The 21,586-nt window shown below is 44.2% G+C and overlaps 2 protein-coding genes across 4 annotated transcripts in view; one reads left to right on the top strand and one right to left on the bottom strand.

The window, feature by feature from the left end:
• Positions 1–11,153, bottom strand: part of LOC135054842 (oocyte zinc finger protein XlCOF7.1-like) — a 47,462-nt gene extending 36,309 nt beyond the window's left edge. The window contains exons 1-4 of one of the 2 annotated variants that reach the window (XM_063958235.1): positions 11,033–11,153; positions 7,749–7,892; positions 3,193–3,387; positions 1,168–1,234 (exon numbers count right to left, since the gene is read on the bottom strand). In XM_063958235.1, the coding sequence (XP_063814305.1) occupies positions 1,168–1,234; positions 3,193–3,387; positions 7,749–7,805 (319 nt within the window). In that variant the 5' untranslated portion in view covers positions 7,806–7,892; positions 11,033–11,153. Of the gene's footprint in view, positions 1–1,167; positions 1,235–3,192; positions 3,388–7,748; positions 7,893–10,724; positions 10,966–11,032 lie in introns of those variants that run through there. The other variant, XM_063958236.1, reaches the window with a different exon arrangement.
• Position 11,154: 1 nt separating this feature from the next.
• Positions 11,155–21,586, top strand: part of LOC135054841 (oocyte zinc finger protein XlCOF7.1-like) — a 70,628-nt gene continuing 60,196 nt past the window's right edge. The window contains exon 1 of one of the 2 annotated variants that reach the window (XM_063958232.1): positions 11,155–11,341. The gene's annotated coding sequence lies outside the window, so the exon portion shown is untranslated. Of the gene's footprint in view, positions 11,462–21,586 lie in introns of both variants that reach the window. The other variant, XM_063958234.1, reaches the window with a different exon arrangement.

Below are 21,586 nucleotides of genomic sequence, written 5' to 3'. Positions count from 1 at the left end.
AACAATTGTGTAAGGCGGCGACGTGTTCCTCAGTGAATACGTTCATAAGGTTCTGTGCCTTTGATACTTCCGCTTCCCAGGATGCTTCCTTTGGACGCCGGGTTCTTGTGCCTGCTACAGTGCGTCCCCTCCCATGAGGAACTGCTTTAGGATATCCCCGATGTTACTCCCTGTGGAACCCCAGTGTACCCCTGCAGCAGAAAAAGGAGATTCATGGTAAGAACTTACCTTTGTTAAATCTCTTTCTGCGAGGTACACTGGGTTCCACATGGCGCCTGCCCTGACGCACTTAGCTTCTTTAGGTTTGTAGGGCATTAACCGCTGACACCGTCTCCTGTCGTAAGAATGTGGTGAACGTGGCTACTAACGGTTGTCGTATCCCAGTGTACCTCGCAGAAAGAGATTTAACAATGGTAAGTTCTTACCATAAATCTCCTTTTAACTGATATCCGTAAAACATGGACTGTCAGGGTGCCTTAAGAGCAGAGTTTGGAAAACCACTAGTGTATGGAGAAAAGTAGAGTACAAAGCCCTTGATACACCCATAGGCAAGCCTAGTTGATGTTTGCTGTTGGGGGGGGGGGGGGGGGGGGGGGCACAGGATTACTTGAGTTATATTTCCTTTTTTTAGGGGGGGCGGTTTATGTAGAATCTGCCTGATGTCAGCAAGTTTGAATTATAATTTTACAAAGTACAATTCAAACGTACCCATCCATGCTTTCTCCCCTATCTACAACTAGGGCGCAAAGTTTAGCGAAGTAAAAAACCTTGCATACCTCGTGCCCAATTTTGGATTACCGCTGGTATGCGCACTCATTCCCATGTGCTGTCCGCCCTATCCAGACACCAAGTATCCCAAACGAGACACTGCCAGAAAGGTAAGCCACGGGGATGGTGGGGGGGTTTAAGTTTAGGCTGCGGAGGATGGAGGCTTAGGTTTAGGATGTGGGAAGGGGGAGTTAGGTTTAGGCACCACTGGGGAGGGTTGGGGTTAGGCTGCGGGAGGTGGAGGGTTAGGAGGCACTAGGGGAAGGTAAGTATACTTACCTTCCCCTGTCGGCATTCTCACTGTCGGGATTCCACGGTCGATATTCTGACCGCCGGCATTTCGAACCCAACCCATATCTGTTATTTAGGAAAACACAGTGTGATTAAACCTCCTCTTACCCGGTGATATGGGAGGCTTTTCCTTCTCTAGCGTCAGATCTTTGTGTCCCTTTAAATACTTCCAGACCTGCAAAGAAACAGTGACATCCTGACACTTCATAGGAAACTGACACAAACAAGGATACCCAGACACCTCCCCTGGTGTTACTGTATAACGCGCCATTCCCAGCAGTCACCTCTCCAGTCATCACCCAGACACCTCCCCTGGTGTTACTGTATAATGTCCCATTCCCAGCAGTCACCTCTCCAGTCATCACCCAGACACCCTCCCAAGTGTTACTGTATAATGTCCCATTCCCAGCAGTCACCTCTCCAGTCATCACCCAGACACCTCCCCTGGTGTTACTGTATAATGCCCCATTCCCAGCAGTCACCTCTCCAGTCATCACCCAGACACCTCCCCCTGGTGTTACTGCATAATGTCCCATTCCCAACAGTCACCTCTCCAGTCATCACCCAGACACCTCCCCTGGTGTTACTGTATAATGCCCCATTCCCAGCAGTCACCTCTCCAGTCATCACCCAGACACCTCCCCTGGTGTTACTGTATAATTCCCCATTCCCAGCAGTCACCTCTCCAGTCATCACCCAGACACCTCCCCTGGTGTTACTGTATAATGCCCCATTCCCAGCAGTCACCTCTCCAGTCATCACCCAGACACCTCCCCTGGTGTTACTGTATAATGCCCCCTTCCCAGCAGTCACCTCTCCAGTCATCACCCAGACACCTCCCCTGGTGTTACTGTATAATGCCCCCTTCCCAGCAGTCACCTCTCCAGTCATCACCCAGACACCTCCCCTGGTGTTACTGTATAATGTCCCATTCCCAGCAGTCACCTCTCCAGTCATCACCCAGAAACCTCCCCTGGTGTTACAGTATAATGTCCCATTCCCAGCAGTCACCTCTCCAGTCATCACCCAGACACCACCCCTGGCGTTACTGTATAATGTCCCATTCCCAGCAGTCACCTCTCCAGTCATCACCCAGACACCTCCCCTGGTGTTACTGTATAATGTCCCATTCCCAGCAGTCACCTCTCCAGTCATCACCCAGACACCTCCCCTGGTGTTACTGTATAATGTCCCATTCCCAGCAGTCACCTCTCCAGTCATCACCCAGACACCACCCCTGGTGTTACTGTATAATGTCCCATTCCCAGCAGTCACCTCTCCAGTCATCACCCAGACACCTCCCCTGGTGTTACTGTATAATGCCCTATTCCCAGCAGTCACCTCTCCAGTCATCACCCAGACACCTCCCCTGGTGTTACTGTATAATGCCCCCTTCCCAGCAGTCACCTCTCCAGTCATCACACAGACACATCCCCTGGTGTTACTGTATAATGTCCCATTCCCAGCAGTCACCTCTCCAGTCATCACCCAGACACCTCCCCTGGTGTTACTGTATAATGTCCCATTCCCAGCAGTCACCTCCCCAGTCATCACCCAGACACCTCCCCTGGTGTTACTGTATAACGCCCCATTCCCAGCAGTCACCTCTCCAGTCATCACCCAGACACCTCCCCTGGTGTTACTGTATAATGTCCCATTCCCAGCAGTCACCTCTCCAGTCATCACCCAGACACCACCCCTGGCGTTACTGTATAATGTCCCATTCCCAGCAGTCACCTCTCCAGTCATCACCCAGACACCTCCCCTGGTGTTACTGTATAATGCCCCATTCCCAGCAGTCACCTCTCCAGTCATCACCCAGACACATCCCCTGGTGTTACTGTATAATGCCCCATTCCCAGCAGTCACCTCTCCAGTCATCACCCAGACACCTCCCCTGGTGTTACTGTATAATGCCCCATTCCCAGCAGTCACCTCTCCAGTCATCACCCAGACACCTCCCCTGGTGTTACTGTATAATGCCCCATTCCCAGCAGTCACCTCTCCAGTCATCACCCAGACACCTCCCCTGGTGTTACTGTATAATGCCCCATTCCCAGCAGTAACCTCTCCAGTCATCACCCAGACACCTCCCCTGGTGTTACTGTATAATGCCCCATTCCCAGCAGTCACCTCTCCAGTCAGCAGATGAATGATCTTGTTGGTGAGTTCCAGGATCTTCTGGTCACTGTCTCGCTCATGTATCAGTGAGTGAGGTGGAGGCACAGTGCTGCAGCTCTGGTTCCTGCTCCCTCCTCCTGACACACAGGAACTACTGCTGAGCATAACAGGCTCCCCAGATGTCTTCTTATTCACTACTGTATAATCCTGCATGTGAAAAGAGTTTAAATAATCACAGACTGGCGTAATTAAGTTGCTTTGAAAATAATACAGTCATTTGTGTTTGCTGTGGATTGCCAGGACTTCTATGGGTTCGGCAAACAGCTGAAAGGTACAATGGCATTCTGCTGTCAAATTGCAGTCACGCAGTGTAAACCATGGTTATGGTTTAAAATGTATTGTAGCTGTTAATTATATCTACAGTATAATTTATTTTTTCACTGGGAACCATCCGAGTTATTTGCCGAAACATTTATAATTAAGGTAGATTCGCAGGAGAATTTATTGTGTTATGGATTTATTTTAATGAAATATGTAATAATATTCTAATAATAATATATTCATTTTAATAGCATATCATTACTAAAGACAATTCTATGAAACGGATTGTGTAATGGTTAGCATTACTGCTTCACAGCACTGAGGTCATGGGTTCGATTCCTACCATGGCCCTAACTGTGTGGAGTTTGTATATTCTCCCCGTGCTTGCGTGGGTTTCCTCCAGGTACTCCGGTTTCCTCCCACAATCCAAAAATATACTGGTAGATCAGATTAAGACACAGTACAGTGCCCTCCAGTTCAGATTGTGCCACATTACCATTATAACATCCACTACACACTCCTCTCTCATCTTCACTGAAAATTTAATGTCACACAATTCAGGCTGTGCAATGGATCAGACCCAATTGCTTAGCAGGCAAATCTGGGAAATCGGTATGCAGCTTTATAACCTGGGTCCAGGCCCCCATAACCCTCTGGGCCCTATAGCAATAGCATCCCTTGCACCCACTATAGTTACGCCCATGTATACTAATAATATACACTCAGTGGCCACATTATTAGATGGATCTAGGCAGGTTTTGCCCCGTCCTTAGAATTCTACATGGCATGGATTCAACTAGGTACATTCCTCAGAGATTATACTCCATACTGACATGAAGGCATCACACAGTTGCTGTAGATTCATTGGCTGCACAGTCACGTGGTGCATCTCCCGGTGCACCACAACCCAAAGGTACTCTAACAGTGGAGGCCACTTGAGCACAATGAGCTCATTGTCATGCTCGTACGTTCAGTCAGAATCGTATCCTATGATTCACGGCACCTCGCTGCAGGAGGAAGCCGTATATGGCACAAGGAATGAACCGTTATTGGCGGCTGCATGATGTATGTCCCCGGGTAATATCTATGGTCTGGTAAATATGTGCCGCAATAAGTATATGTCGTGAGTGACACGTAACACAGCAAGTAAAAAATTAGTATCTGTGACCCTACGGTATTTGCTTCTGAATTGAGCAGCCGCAATCTATGATTATGGCTTGGTAACACATGCTGCAATATGTACATGTCTGTGTGACACTTAGCTGTATATAACAGGGATCAAGTTACCATCACTGCAACTTTATGACATCTGTCTTTGATAAGAGTAATTCTAATTAGGAGGCCCCAACGCACACGCTATCTATCTAACTTTTTTCCTAGCGTTTACCTGTCTCCTGTTGGCGCATTTGGACCCTGCAATGCCGTTTAGGTAACAGGATCTATCTAACACCTAATACAGGTTGACCAAGTGACGCTGTATCTATTTTTCTATCTGCAATCACCCTTACTCTCACCCATCATCCGCTCAAAGAAGATGATGGGCAGCAGATGAGGGAATTTGCATTACGGACCGTACTACTCTCTACGGGCGCATCGATATAATATGGACTCACAAATTTGTCTTATATGCACCCTATAAATTATTCAGACTGTAATAAACAGGTTATCTTGGTTCAATGGCAGCCTGCCGCACAGTGACTTAAATACCTCAGGTTCACTGTGGGCTGACCGCTATCATACCAACTTAAGGGGTACCCCGGAAAGTAAAAACGCGTGTATATTAATGTAAGCCTTGCACCGGAACCTGTTTTCTGTAATTTCAGCCGTTGATTGTGGAATTAATGCGGTGTGTGATTGGGGATGCCCATGTACGCGTGATAGGAGGTTTACGGCTAGCACACTTAACTTCATTTAGATCATTTGTTTAATGAATTGGTAGTACTAAATGGAACACAAGGAGACCATAATTATATCCAATTGTTTGTGAACAATATGATATGCTTTTGATGTGTTGTACTTTCGTGTTTTCTACACCACAGTTGGTGTAGATATTGCTCATTTAGACAAACGCCAACCTGCTGACGCGTTTTTCAGACTGCAGTTAAAGAGTTAAGTGAAAACATTCCATCCCATGTGCAACTCTCTGTTTAAAACAGCCTAAGTGCTTTCTATGCATCATGCCTTGTGGACACAATACTTATTAAGTATATTACCAAAGTGTTGATGTGATACAAAAATAATTATATCATTGCTTACATGCTTGGTGTGGTAGTTTATATTATGTGTAATCTTTTACCAAAAGTAAGCTGCATGTCGTTGTGTATTATGTTTCGCGGACACACTGCTTTAACAGAGAAATATCAATTCACAGATGCGTTTTTAATATCCACCTGCTGATGTGCTTCTTAAATTGCAGCTAAAAGTATCCAGTGAAAATAATCTAACGCATGTGTAATTCTCTGCCCAAAGCAGCTTATATATATTTTGTGTATTATGCCTTGTGAACATACCACTCATCAAGTGAAATATTAAACGGTCGACACGCTTTTCTGGCTAATTAGATATTTGCCTATGTGTAAGACGAAGCAGTCCAATTTGATGTGTAATTTTCTGCTAACACTGGCAAGGATGGTCCTATCATGTCTATAAGTCTATTGAAGGCAGTGAGTCCAGGATCATAAAAGCTGTTACATATGGATACAAGGCAGTAAAAGGATACATTTTAGACACGTGTTTATTGTTACAATAACATTCAGTGCAAAATTCAGCAGAGTTGGAATGTAATGTCTATGGGGGAACATGGATAAAAATATATAGCCATGTTCAGTAGGCAGTTTGAAGCCGAGTATTACTTAAATCATGATGGTCACAAGGATATATTGCAGCCATGAAATGTGAGATGTGCTGTAATTGATTATACAGATTACTCATCACTGGGGGATATATTGCAGCCATGAGATGTGATGTGTGCCATTATTGATTGTATAGAATACTAATCACCGGCTGCGATTTATAAATACTCCATTCTATCTACAATTTGTTGTCATAAATTTATTTTATCACTTTAATTAAGTTTGTAATATATTCACCACATTTAATTAATTTTTCCAATTTAGGATATTGTTATTTGCGATAGGGGGTGCAATAAAGTGAATGCACAGGCTGGGCATGTACATATAGGTACTGCCCCTCGAATTACCTCATTTATTTTAAGGAAGTATAATAAAGGTTAAGTCTTAACATATTAAAATCATGTCAAATTCATTAACATAAAAAAAACATTTATTGTTTTAAAAGAGTGCTCCATAAAAGCAATCTACTTTGTGTGTTGTTTCTTCGCAACAGATATTTGGTTACTCACATGAAACCAGTCTGACAAGTCGTGTGCTTGGTGACATTACGCATTATACTGCTGCAAGCAGCTGTGGTGTATCTATAATGGGTGCCAGGTGTGCAGCCCACACCTCACACCCTGCATCCATGTTCTTTAATACTTACCTCTCCAGAGTCCTGTGACGGCTGCGGCAGTTCTGTAGAAATCGTGGGGAAGATGGCGCAGCAGACATTTTTCTGGCTATTTGTGCATGCGCAGTAGGAATATAACTGAGGAAATTGAGATTTCTGCTTCTGTAGCTCATCCACTGCAATGTTCGACTTCATGTAATGCATGGTTATTGGACTTACTATCAGCTTGATACAGACTGAATGACCTACATTGACAAACCAAATGAACAGGTCTACCTAATGAATGAGTGTACATACGGATGTATTGCATGTATCTACATTATATTATATTTTAGAAAGAGAAGTGATGTCACTGACATTCCTAGACTCCCTCACCTGCCCTGTCAGAAACATGTTATATAAATAAAATTGAGAGTGATGTCACTGTGACACTCCCAGGAATCTAACACCTCTCTAGTCAGGTCTTGGTTTTATTAATTAAGATGACTGCTGTCACTGTTACATTCCCAGAATCCTTCCTCTCTCTGATCTGGAAACGGTTTTATTAGCCAAGATAAGAAATATGTCATAGATAATTCTCTGTTTTATTAATAGAGTTAAAAGCAATATCCTAGTAACATTCCCAGAATCCCTTACCTCCCCAGTCAGGTCCCTGTGTTAGCAATAGGGATAAGAGTGATGTCACTGTGACTCTCCCAGACTCCCTCACCTCCCCAGTCAGGTCCCTGTGTAATTTATAGAGATATGTATGATGTCTCTGTGATGATCCCCAAATTTCTCACCTCTTTAGTCAGCAGGTAGACGATGTCTACAGTGAGCGCAAGGATCTTTTCTGCCATTGGATCCACTTCCTTATCCGTCAATTTCCTTCAGATTACCTCTGTAGGTAACTCTCATAAGAGAATTTCTGTCCGCAGTGCATACGACTACATTTAGTAAAACAAAACAAAAATATGTCACTGTATTTCTGGATTCTACACATATATATTTATACGTACATTCTAGATTACACAATGGAGATTAATAACCTGTAGCCAACTTAAGCATGTCACAATGATGGTCAACAGTTTGTAACAAAGAGCCTGATTCATGTTTGTAAGTAAAGCAAAAAAGTTAGCAAATGGGCAAAACCATGCCGCACTGCAGAGGGGGCAGATATAACGGGTTCACTACGATCTGCCGGCGGCCGGCCTCCCGGCGACCAGCATACCGGCGCCGGGAGGCCGGCCGCCGGCTTACCGACAGTGTGGCGAACGCAAATGAGCCCCTTGCGGGCTCGCTGCGCTCGCCGCGCTACGCGCGCCACACTATTTTATTCTCCCTCCAGGGGGGTCATGGACCCCCACGAGGGAGAATAAGTGTCGGTATGCCGGCTGTCGGGCTCCCGGCGCCGATATGCTGGTCGCCGAGAGCCCGACCGCCGGCATACTGAAGACCACCCGATATAACATGTGCAGAGAGAGTTAGATTTTGGTGGGAAGTATTCAAACTGAAATTTAAATTGCAGTGTAAAAATAAAGCTAACATCTGTGGCCTACGATGGCAACGGAACTTGTCTCCCTTATGGTCTGATCTTACCACAGACTTGCAGATTTTTGTACACATCCCTCTAGGGCTGCGAGCAAAAATCAGCGAGACCAGAGGGTACCGAAAATGTAGCTTATAGCTGTAATTACTCACATCAAGGGAACTAGGGTAGGATTGACCGCTGTACAATGTAATTCAATTAGGAGAGATGCAGTGTGTGCACTTATGGTAGCCTTCATTTGCATATTTTAATACACACCCTAATGAGGCTGTTAATAGGCATGATTATGGGTGATGAAGGGTCACACAGCCAGCGTTCCAATGGCACATGGCGGGCATTGCCATCACATTCTGTGGGTACTTTCTCTAAGCACATTTTATACATAACATTATATTCCTATAGAGTGTTAGCTTGCCAGCAGGGCCCTCTTACCTCTCTGTATTGTTTTATTACTGGTTTGTTCACAGTTGTAAAGCACAATGGAATATACTGGCACTATATATGTGTTGATCATAAAAATAAGTCATACATTGTATAAATGCAATTCAATTAGCTGCAAGGCCCAGTGCTAGTAAGACTGGGTACACAATATCTTTCCTCTCCAGACCTCTCCCCTGCTCTCCTCACTTGTATCTCCAACTGTCTCTCTGCTACCTCTTCCTGGATGTCCCAGCGCTTTCTTAAACTTAACATGTCTAAGACCGAGCTGATCAATTTCCCTCCCTCCCGCATAACCTCACCTCCTACAATCTCATTATTATCTATTGATGGCACTACTATCTCCTCTAGCCCCCAAGTGCGCTGTCTTGGAGTAATCCTTGACTCCTCCCTCTCCTTCAAACCACACTTTCAGCACCTCTCACAAACCTGCCGTTTTCATCTAAAAAAATATTTCCAGTATCAGACCCTTTCTGACCCAGGATGCTACTAAGACTCTTATCCACTCACTGGTCATCTCCAGACTGGACTACTGTAATCTCCTCCTGACTGGCATTCCTGACAAATACCTTACTCCACTCCAATCTATCCTCAATGCTGCTGTCCGGCTCATCTTCCTCACCAAACGCACTACGTCCACCTCTCCTCTCTTACTAGACCTTCACTGGCTCCCCTTCCCTTTCAGAATCCATCTCAAGCTTCTCACACTTGCTTACAAAGCCCTCACCCACTCCTCTCCCATCTACATCTCTGACCTTATCTCCCTTTACACTCCCACCCGTCCTCTTCGCTCTGCTAATGCACGCCGACTCTCCTGCCTACGGATTACTTCCTCCCACTCCTACCTCCAAGATTTTCACGTGCTGCACCACTTCTCTGGAATTCCCTACCTCTCACCCTCAGACTCTCCACAAAACTTCAAACGGGCTCTCAAGACCCACTTCTTCACCAAACCCAGCCAAATCTCATCCTAAACCTCTGTTCCACGTTCTCTATGTACCCCATCTGTCCCACCCCTGTCTGTCTACCCCTCCCCTTTAGAATGTAAGCTCGCACAAGCAGGGCTCTCTTCCCTCATGTCCTTATCCTTTTCTTACTTTAATAATATTCAACTGCACCAAATCCAGCAGTCTTCTGCCACCTGATACTTATTCCAGGGTCATCTGCTGATGTAGCTATGTTTATTTACCCTGTACTTGTCCTATATTGTCGTCAACTGTAAGTTGCTGTTTTCCTGCTTGATTATTTGTTTATATACTATGTAATTGGGCGCTGCGGATCCCTTGCGGCGCCATATAAATAAAGGATAATAATAATAATGTACCCAGCCGATGGCGATGTGTACCCAGGCCGATATCGCTGCCAATGGGACCTGGCATGCGGCACGTACATACACACTTGAGGAGGCAGGCCCAACCAGGAGGGGAGACACGTGACATGCTACATTCTGCAGCACGTAATCACTAGCGACATCCCCAAGCAGAGCCGACAGGGGATGTCGCTAGCGACCCGCGGGAGCTTGAATTTCATATATTGTCTAGTGTGTACCCAGCTTAAGTGCAAGTATATACTATAGGCCGCACATACAGTACCTCCAGACTCGCAGATTTTTGTTCCCAGCCCCATAGGGCGTTATACAAAAAGAGACTGAGCCGCAAGGGGGCGGGCAAGTTGCGGTGGCATTGGTGCCACTTCCATGTCATTGCAACACCAACTGCCCGTCCCCTGCAGCTAATTGCATTGACCCCTATATTTACATTCCATATTTGCATTTTAAAGCTTCATTCATTACCTGTCAACGTATGCACCACCACAGGCAATAATAATATCACGAAAATATTAATTACTTAGAAAAATGAGCACCCCAAAAAATATCCCCTGATGGGTCCCCTATAAGTAATGTGATTCTGGAGGGCGGGGACTGGACACCTTGCAATGATGGCCAGACGGGCACAATAGGAGGACAGTAACCTATGGCATACTCTGCCACCCATACTCTGACTCCCCATAACACAACAGCACCCCATACATGCAATGTTGTGCTAGAATGGCCTCTCCCAGCACCCCTAGTGCAGCGGCTGAGCGATTATTATGCCTTACCCGCTCCAAGGGCTCACACAGCCTCACTCACTCAGGAGAAACACCCGAAGCAAGGTGGGGGAGCGCCGATCAGCGAGCTGTCCAATAGGCTGGTAGGGGGCGAGGCCTAACCAGTGGCAGGCCTATCGTTCTACTCACGGTCAAGCCGAGGCTTGAGACGCAGAAGAACCCGGAAGTAATGTTGCCGGCAGCAGAACCCGGACGTGATGTGGCAGCAGTTGACCGTTGACCACAGGGTAGCGAACGGTTCACTTGATGATCAGTAGATGAGAGGGAAGCGTCTGCAGCACAGACTCCTCTTCCATCCAGGTGACAGTATCGTATATACTTCATGTGAGGTGCATGTGGTTTAGCGCTCCCCTTCACGTCTGCGTGTTAAGTTGGCACTGTCGTGGTAGCATTGCATTACATATGGGCACAAAACTCAGGGTAAGCATATAGTCTATGTATTGTACAAATAGGGAATGTGCCAATTGCTATTGGACATGTATAGCACGCCGTATAGACTTTGGAGTTGCTTTTAACACTGACTTGCAGTAGACGTTATACACATAGCTGGTGGTTTATGTTCCTGTCAGACACATAATACACATTATACATAAAGCAGCTAGCTATAATCCTGTCAGACATATATAATACACATTATACACTTAGCAGGTTTATGTTCCTGTCAATCACATATAATACATTTAATACACATAGCAGCTGGCTATATTCCTGTCAGACACATATAATACACATTATACACATGGGAGCTGGTTATAGTCCTCTCCGACACATACATATAATACACATGGGAGCTGGTTATATTCCTGTCAGACACACACAATGTACATTACACACATGGAAGCTGGTTATATTCCTGTCAGTCATGTATAATACACATTATACACATGGGAGCTGGTTATATTCCTGTCAGACACACACAATGTACATTATACACATGGGAGCTGGTTATATTACTGTCCGACACACACAATGTACATTATACACATGGGAGCAGGTTATATTCCTGACAGACCCATATAATACATAATGTACACATAGCATCTGGTTATATTCCTGTCAGACATACACATTATACACATGGGAGCTGGTTATATTTCTGTCAGTCACATATAATACACATTATACACATGAGAGCTGGTTATAGTCCTGTCAGACACATATAATACACATTATACACATGAGAGCTGGTTATAGTCCTGTCAGACACACATAATACACATGAGCGCTGGCTATATAATTCGTGTCAGACGCATATAATTTCCATTATACATAAAGCAGCTGGTTGTATTCCTGTCACACACACTACACATTATACACATGGGAGCTGGTTTTCTTCTTGTCAGTCATGTATAATACATATGGGAGCTTGTTATATTCCTGTCAGACACACACAATGTCCATTATACACATGGGAGCTGGTTATATTCCTGACAGACGCATATAATACATAGTATACACATAGCAGCTGGTTATATTCCTGTCAAGACACATATAATACACATAAAGCAGCTGGTTATATCCCTGTCAGGCACACATTATATACATTATACACATGGGAGCTGGTTATAGTCCTGTCGGACACACATAATACACATTATACATATATGAGCCTGTTATACTCCACACACACACACACACACACACACACACACACACACACACGTTATATGCCTGTCATACACATAATATACATTATACAAATAGCAGCTGGTTATATTCCTGTCAGGCACATATAATACATAATATACACTTAGCAGCTGGTTATATTCCTGTCAGACACACACAATACACATTATACACAGCCGGTTATATTCCTGTCAGACACACATAATAGACATTATACACATGGGAGCTGGTTATATTTCTAACAGACACATATAATAAGCATACCTCCCAACTGTCCCGAATTTAGCGAGACAGTCCCGCTAACTGGATACTGTCCTGCTGTCCCACCCCTGGGTAGCAGTGTCCCACGGGGGGGCGGGGGGGGGGGGGGGGGGAGCAGCCGGTGATCACACATGGCATCTATTAGTTAAAGTAGGGCAGTCGAGTGCTGTCTAGCCGCTCTTGGGAGCCACAGAAAATATGAAACTGCGCTTCTTACTTTGATCACAATTTTATCAAACAAATAATAAAACACATACACTAAAAAATACAGATACCGGCCAGTATCATAAAGTTATAATACATACAGTATATTTATTAGAAACACATTCCTAAAATTGAACCAATCACGTTGTACGAGCCCATACAACTTAAGGTGGGTACACACTATTAGATATATCTACAGATCAATTGATCTGCAGATATATCTATGTACGGATCAGGCAGTGTGCTGTGCATACACACTGCCCGATCCGTCGGGGGACTGACGTCATGAACTGGGCGGGCGGGCGCTCGCACCCGCCCAGTTCACCTGTCAATCACCGCCGGCCGCCGCAGCATGTGTACGGGCGGTCGGCGACCGCCCCGTACACACACAGCGACGCGCCAATATATTGTTAGATATATTGGCTGTCGGCTGTGTTGCGCGGCCGACGCGATACGTCTGTGAACGACGGAGTTCACAGACGTATCGCCCATACACACTGGCCGACGGTCCCGCGATGTATCGGCCGTTCAAGAGAACGGCCGATACATCGACCAGTGTGTACGGGCCTTTAGCAGCACGTGTATACACCTAAATTTTTATATTAACGATTTATTTATGTCAGGTGCCTCCGAAAAAGATGTTATATTAATATCTCAGTCCCCGTGGAGTTATCACTTTCAAGCAATCCACCTTTATATCCAAACTTGATAATGGGTTATGATTCATAAACACAGTTGATCTCATATGCAGCTTTCTCTGGATTAGTAGCACTTTAAAAGCAGTTAGTAATTCATTAGTGTGCACACATGCAATTATAGCATTGAAACTGGTTAGTAATAAAATCCAGCAAGCACTCAAGGTACACCCTACAATGCACCCTACGTGATACCGCTCCCTGCTGCTGTTGTAGCAAGCAGTCTTGCCTGAGATCACACACTGGTATGCAGAGTCCTGCTTTCTTCACCTTAGCACTGGGGTATAGCACCTGGGGTATAGCAATAGGGAATTTCACCGGCCAGCTTAGCAATGACAGAATGATCAAATCAGTGCTGCAATGCTCTGGAGAAATGTCCTGTGACATACGCATTTCCCCGCCTCCGGACTGGTATCAGCGGCTTCCTCAGTGTCAGAAATGCCTCTCTGTGCATTGAGGCATTTAAATATCCATTTTCCCGGTTTGCGCATGCGCACTATGCTTGCTGGTCAAGCCTCCACTTCAGTAATGCTATCTGCGCATGTGCAGCTTAGAAACCACACAGTCAAACCTCATTTCCAGTTTGGTTTATCAGGAAGTGCTTATTGGGCTCAATAACAACAAAGCTCTAACATTTTATCCCTCTTTTATTTTAATAACAATATACTATTATGACATTTTACTTCTCTGTCACTAAACAATTATAAATGAAGCCAATTCTACACATTATTTCACTTACATATTTTTTCCATACATTGGTGCTGTACATAATATGTTCTCTCAGCGCCATCTAGTGGCATAAATCATAGTAGCTCAATAATCCATTTTTTTTTTTAGTCATACAAAATTTATTTTAAAGAAGTGAACATACACACAGCACGGAACAGTACAAAAAATGAAATGTACCAAATCAATACAGAGAAGAAAAAAAATAGGGGAGATTACACAATAGTAATTGAGAGGTATGCACACAGTCAAGGCAATAAAGTAAAACAAATAACAACATATAGAAGTGTGACTGTATAAAAAATTAGCTACGATTACATAAACAGAAGAAAACACCATAGACATTTAATGAGGAAACGCATATAAATATAAGCGGCACGTATAAGTCTAAGTGTTGTTAGAGGAGCGAGAAAAAATAGTAAGGGAAAAAGAGGAGAGAAGGGACCAGGGTGTGGGAGTGAAGGGAGTGGAGGGCAACAAGGGCCTCCTTACGAATCGGGAAGCGGGTGGGGGAGAAAAGAGAAGGAGAGGAAAAAAAAGAAGAAGCAAGCAATATGGCAAATATCCGCAGACCCAGGATTGAATTTAACAAAGACCCGGGAGAGGAGTATTGTGGAATCTAAACCAAGGAAGCCAGACGGAGTGGAATTGTTTCACTGTGTTGTTTTGTAAGCTCGTAATATATTCCATTTTGTTAATAAACCATATCCTATTTAGTAGCTCCTGACGACTAGGTGCATCGGAAAACTTTCCAATTACGGGCAATTTGATATCTAGCTGTGCAAGATACACGAAGAACCAATTTGTTGGAATCTTTGGCGGTATGGTCAATAGGAGCACAAAGGCGCTCTGAGAGATCGACTAGTTGGGCAAGAAGACGACGGACCATGTTCCTATAGCGTACGATCACGGGGCATGTCCACCACACATGATAAAAGGAACCTATTCGTCCGCAGTTTCTCCAGCACAAGTCAGAGGTAGTAGGGTACATCCGGTGCAGTCGCTCTGGTACCAGGTACCATCGTGTGTAGACTTTGTACGAGTTCTCGCGTATAGCGACACTAATAGAGCATTTAGATACTGCCGCGCGAATGGTGTCCCACACCTCATCCTCTAACCGTTGCCCAAGGTCTGCCTCCCAGGCTCGTTCATGAGGCTCCAGGGGGGAAAAGACTCCAATGCCAGAACTGAGTTATAAAGGATTGAGATCGTGCTCTTGTCAGTAGAGTTGTATAGGAATAATCTTTCCATGGGGGAAGGAACGTGTAGGGGATATGAGAGGCGCAGTGAGTGAATAAAATGACAGATTTGCAAGTACTGGAAATGTAGGGAGTTAGGGATATGATGTGTATTCTGCAGGTCGGCAAATGACTTTATAGCTTGAGTGCTTGTGACATGGTAAACCCTTGTAATGCCTTCTGAAATCCGGGGGAGAGCCATTTTAGGAGAGAGGTCCGGGACAAAAGTAGGATTATTCCAAAGGGGGAGTAAGGAGAGATGAATTGAGGACCGATTTAATTTCCTATTGAGAGATTCCCAAATGCGAAGTGTCAACTTGACTGTAGGGGAAAGAAAATTCAAGTGTGGATAGAGTGTATGGGGTAACCATGGCAGAAAGGAAAAAGAGTGAATACCTACTAAATCACCCTCCAAATCGACCCATCTTTTGGTGTACAGCGGGGCATGCCAGGCTATTAACTGGCTCAGTCGAGTAGCATGAAAATAACGTAGCAGGATGGGAAGTCCTAGACCCCCATTTTGAAAATAAAACAGAAAAAGTCGAGATCAAGCGCTCAGTGCAGTTCCATATATATATACTTAAAGTTCATAAATGTCCGTGTAGGAAATTCAACTTCGTAGGTCAATCTTGCTGCTGAAATGTAGATCCGAACTTCTGCTTCACGGATTGGCTCAGGAAAATATACAATGAAAGCAGAAATAACAGATCATGGTGCAGTATGTCCTTATATAATACAAGGTTGATGTTATATCTGGTAACAGTAGGTTTTCTGTGCGATAAATGGCGTACCCCACTCACAAGAGAAATGGTATAACTCCGCTCATAAAGGTATCTTTATCTCTATCATACACACGGACCGTGACAAAGAATGCGTACCATTACTCACTCAGGAATTGGCGCAGATCCTCATGTAACGGTATCTTTTCTCGTTGCTCCGTAAAATAAAATGTACTGGTGGCAGTGAATTATAATAAAAACACTTTATTATTAAAAATACAGGGGACCACACATGGCTCAAGGGTGGAACATGTGATAACTGGTGGGCCGTCGGCCGAAAACGGCAACTGCCAGCTAGCTGTAAAAACACAAAATTCCAGCCTCAAGAGGAGAAATGTGCATAAATCCTCCTGTATGATCTATTCCAACGCGTTTCTACCCTATGAATGGGTCTTTTTCAAGGAAGAAGATTGCTCAATTACTGAGTCTATTTAAATTAGACAACAGGAAGTGATGTTTAGTAAAGCCAATTTAGTAACCAAGTGGGTTGCCTAGGTAACGTGTCTCCACGTGTACCCAGAAGCCCATGCGGTAATTCAATGAGCCGTAACGGCGTCCGTGTTCATAAAAGAACACTTCCGCCCAGCATAATCGTCACCATGGTTACAAATCGAGTCCGCGGACTTCCGCCCGCCCACAACATGTATGGACAGGGCCCTAGGTTGACGGACTTCCGCCCATCAGTTACACGGACTTCCGCCCGCATTCCACAGGTCAAAGTGGAGAGCTATGCTGACGGACTTCCGCCCTCCAAGCACCGTACTTACAGGCTTCCGCCCTCCAAGCACCGTACTTACAGGCTTCCGCCCTAAGCCCCATCTAACGACACTTAATTGTTAAACATGTTACTATAGTAACAAGTCACCATGGTAACGAGTCAAAAACGAAAACTTCACTATGTGGCCTAACGTTACTTCTAGTCCTTGTTACAATGATAAATATTATCACTGCAAAAAGGAAAATTAAAATTTACAAATAAAATAAACCCACTTGAAGCTGAAGTTATGTGATAGAATTACACAATACAAATCACGATATAAAACTTATAAAAACCACCTTAATTCAAAATCATGGTTCAAACCATGTGGGGCTAATGTTTGCAAATTGAAAATCCATTTCATCTCACTTTTGGCTAATCTTTTGTCCCTATCGTTACTACGCCATAAATCTTTAGATAACTCTATGCCCCAGAAGGAAACAATATGATCCGTAGAGCAATTGTGAACCTCCTTAAAGTGAAGAGAGAAAGGATGTGTAACAAGTCCCTTACGTATATTAATTATATCGTGATTTGTATTGTGTAATTCTATCACATAACTTCAGCTTCAAGTGGGTTTATTTTATTTGTAAATTTTAATTTTCCTTTTTGCAGTGATAATATTTATCATTGTAACAAGGACTAGAAGTAACGTTAGGCCACATAGTGAAGTTTTCGTTTTTGACTCGTTACCATGGTGACTTGTTACTATAGTAACATGTTTAACAATTAAGTGTCGTTAGATCGGGCTTAGGGCGGAAGCCTGTAAGTACGGTGCTTGGAGGGCGGAAGCCTGTAAGTACGGTGCTTGGAGGGCGGAAGTCCGTCAGCATAGCTCTCCACTTTGACCTGTGGAATGCGGGCGGAAGTCCGTGTAACTGATGGGCGGAAGTCCGTCAACCTAGGGCCCTGTCCATACATGTTGTGGGCGGGCGGAAGTCCGCGGACTCGATTTGTAACCATGGTGACGATTATGCTGGGCGGAAGTGTTCTTTTATGAACACGGACGCCGTTACGGCTCATTGAATTACCGCATGGGCTTCTGGGTACACGTGGAGACACGTTACCTAGGCAACCCACTTGGTTACTAAATTGGCTTTACTAAACATCACTTCCTGTTGTCTAATTTAAATAGACTCAGTAATTGAGCAATCTTCTTCCTTGAAAAAGACCCATTCATAGGGTAGAAACGCGTTGGAATAGATCATACAGGAGGATTTATGCACATTTCTCCTCTTGAGGCTGGAATTTTGTGTTTTTACAGCTAGCTGGCAGTTGCCGTTTTCGGCCGACGGCCCACCAGTTATCACATGTTCCACCCTTGAGCCATGTGTGGTCCCCTGTATTTTTAATAATAAAGTGTTTTTATTATAATTCACTGCCACCAGTACATTTTATTTTACGGAGCAACGAGAAAAGATACCGTTACATGAGGATCTGCGCCAATTCCTGAGTGAGTAATGGTACGCATTCTTTGTCACGGTCCGTGTGTATGATAGAGATAAAGATACCTTTATGAGCGGAGTTATACCATTTCTCTTGTGAGTGGGGTACGCCATTTATCGCACAGAAAACCTACTGTTACCAGATATAACATCAACCTTGTATTATATAAGGACATACTGCACCATGATCTGTTATTTCTGCTTTCATTGTATATTTTCCTGAGCCAATCCGTGAAGCAGAAGTTCGGATCTACATTTCAGCAGCAAGATTGACCTACGAAGTTGAATTTCCTACACGGACATTTATGAACTTTAAGTATATATATATGGAACTGCACTGAGCGCTTGATCTCGACTTTTTCTGTTTTATGTGTCTTTTTATGTGGGTGAGGTGGTCCACCTTTTGTCGTGTTAGCTGCAGAAGTGTTATTGCGCCTTGGGTCTCTGATTATTTTTCTTTTCCCCATTTTGAAAATGTTTAGCTAAAATGTCTTGCCTAATTCGTGGCTTTTTGTGGTTCCAAATAAATATGCAGAACGCCGTTTTGAAGGGTGTGGAGAAAGTGCGATGGGATTTAAATTGGGAGGGTTTGGAATAAGTACAAATGTTTAGGAAGTGCGTTCCTTTTTCTATGGCAGAAATCCGGCCTATCCATGACAAAAAGTAGGATTCCCAGCGCTGGAGACCTTGGAGGATTGATTTAAAAGGAGGATAGTTAGTTCGGTAGAGAGAGTCATAAGATTTGGTGAGGTGGACTCCTAAATATGTAAGCGAGTGTTTACGCCCAGAGAAGTCAAAATTCTATTGTAATAGAGTCTTAATATCCCCAGGTATGTGAAGAGATGAGGCTTCCGATTTTGACTGATTAATTTTGTACCCCAAAAGGTTACCATACAGTGAGAGTTCGTGAAAAAGGTTTGGGAGGGAAGTAAGGGGATTAGCCAATGTGAGGAGGATATCATCAGCAAATAAAAACAGGGTATATTGGGAGCGATTTAATAGAGATACCAGTAATATCCGGATTGGCCTGTATACGGTTTGCAAGAGGTTCAATAACAAGCGCGAAAATTAGTGGGGATTTTGGGCACCCCTGTCTGGTTCCATTAGCAATCGAAAAGGGTTCAGATAAAAGGCCATTAGTAAGCACCATAGCTGAGGGATTATGGTATAAGGATCATATAGCTTCAAGGAACTTTCCTTGAAAACCAAAATGCTGGAGAGTTTGGAGCATAAATGGCCAGGAGACCCTATCAAAGGCCTTCTCCGCGTCCAGAGCAAGCACCAGAGAAGGAATCCGATGAACATTCATGTAATGGATAACGTCAATAGTGCGTCTGGCATTATCTAGTGCTTGTCTGGACGGGACAAAACCCACTTGATCCGGATGGATCAGGGAGGGGAGTAGAGTATTGAGCCTATTAGCTAAGATTTTAGCAAAAATCTTTAGGTTTGTGTTCAAAAGTGGTATAGGCCGGTGATTAGACAGAAGTTGTGGGTCTTTGTTGGGTTTCGGGATAACAGTAATTGTGGCTTTAGTAGTGTGGGAATGAAAAGGGTCTCCTTCCAGAATAAGGTTTTATACTGTGGAGAGATGAGGGATTAAAGAGGATTGAAAGGTTTTATAGTATGACATAGGAAAGTCGTCCGGACCAGGCGCTTTAGATGGCTTTTGTGTTTGAAGAGCTAAATGTATTTCTTCTTCAGTAATGGGCCTATCTAGGCCAAGAGAGGTCTCTGAGTCTCTGCGAGGAACATTGCAAGAAAAGAGAGAGTGGGACACTGATGGGGTCAATGGGAACCGTCGGGTCCGAGGAGCTGAAGAGATTGTAGAGTTTATCATAATATTCTCTAAACAGAGAGTTAATAGTAACCGGGTTATATTGCAAGGACCCTGAAGCGTCCCTAATCGCTGAAATGGCCGTCAACGCTCTCCAAGCTTTCAATCTGTTGGCTAGTAATGTGTCAGCCTTGTTACTCTTTACGTAAAACATCTGTTTAAGCCAGCGGAGAGCCTTCTCGGTCCTCTCAGAAAGAAGGGCGTTAAGAGCTGCCCTTGCAGTCGTAAGTTGAGTGTAAAGAACATGTGAGGGACGTTGTTTATGGCGAGTTTCCAGAGTATAAACCTCTTCCGTGAGAGAGGCCAATTTGAGCTTGTGTTCTCTATTTCTTTGGGAGGCGTAACTGATGATGTGGCCTCTAATAACTGCTTTATGTGCTTCCCACACTAATGGGATACATGAGGATTTGGAAATATTCAAGGAGAAATAGTCAGTGATGGCCGATGTAATTTTTTCCTGGAACTGAGGGATTTTCAGCAGAGTTTTATTTAAACGCCAAGAGCAGAGGTTCTCAAACTCGGTCCTCGGGAGCCCACACAGTGCATGTTTTGCAGGTAACCCAGTAGGTGCACAGGTGTATTAATTACTCACTGACGCATTTTAAAAGGTCCACAGGTGGAGCTAATTATTTCACTTGCGATTCTGTGAGGAGACCTGCAAAACATGCACTGTGTGGGCTCCCGAGGACCGAGTTTGAGAACCTCTGGCCAAGAGGGACAGGAAATTTCTGTGTCCAGAAAATCAAAAGTGGCAGATAAAATAGAGTGGTCTGACCATGTGTTAGTGATGCTCGGAGGCCAAGGTACAGCAGAGAAAAAGGTCAATACGGAAATAAGATTGGTGTGGAATAGAATAAAAAGTGTAGTCTCTGAACGAAGGGTGTAGGGCTCGCCAGACATCGAAGAGTCCAGATTCTCTAATATGCCTGTTTAGGGAACACATGGAAAGGCCGTGTTGTGTGTGTGTGTGTGTGACC

This window comes from Pseudophryne corroboree, chromosome 3 (assembly GCF_028390025.1).
Source record: "Pseudophryne corroboree isolate aPseCor3 chromosome 3, aPseCor3.hap2, whole genome shotgun sequence".
NCBI classification, from domain to species: Eukaryota; Metazoa; Chordata; class Amphibia; order Anura; family Myobatrachidae; genus Pseudophryne; species Pseudophryne corroboree.
The sequence above is the reverse complement of the archived record's forward strand: the minus strand, read 5'-3'. Positions and strand labels throughout refer to the sequence as shown.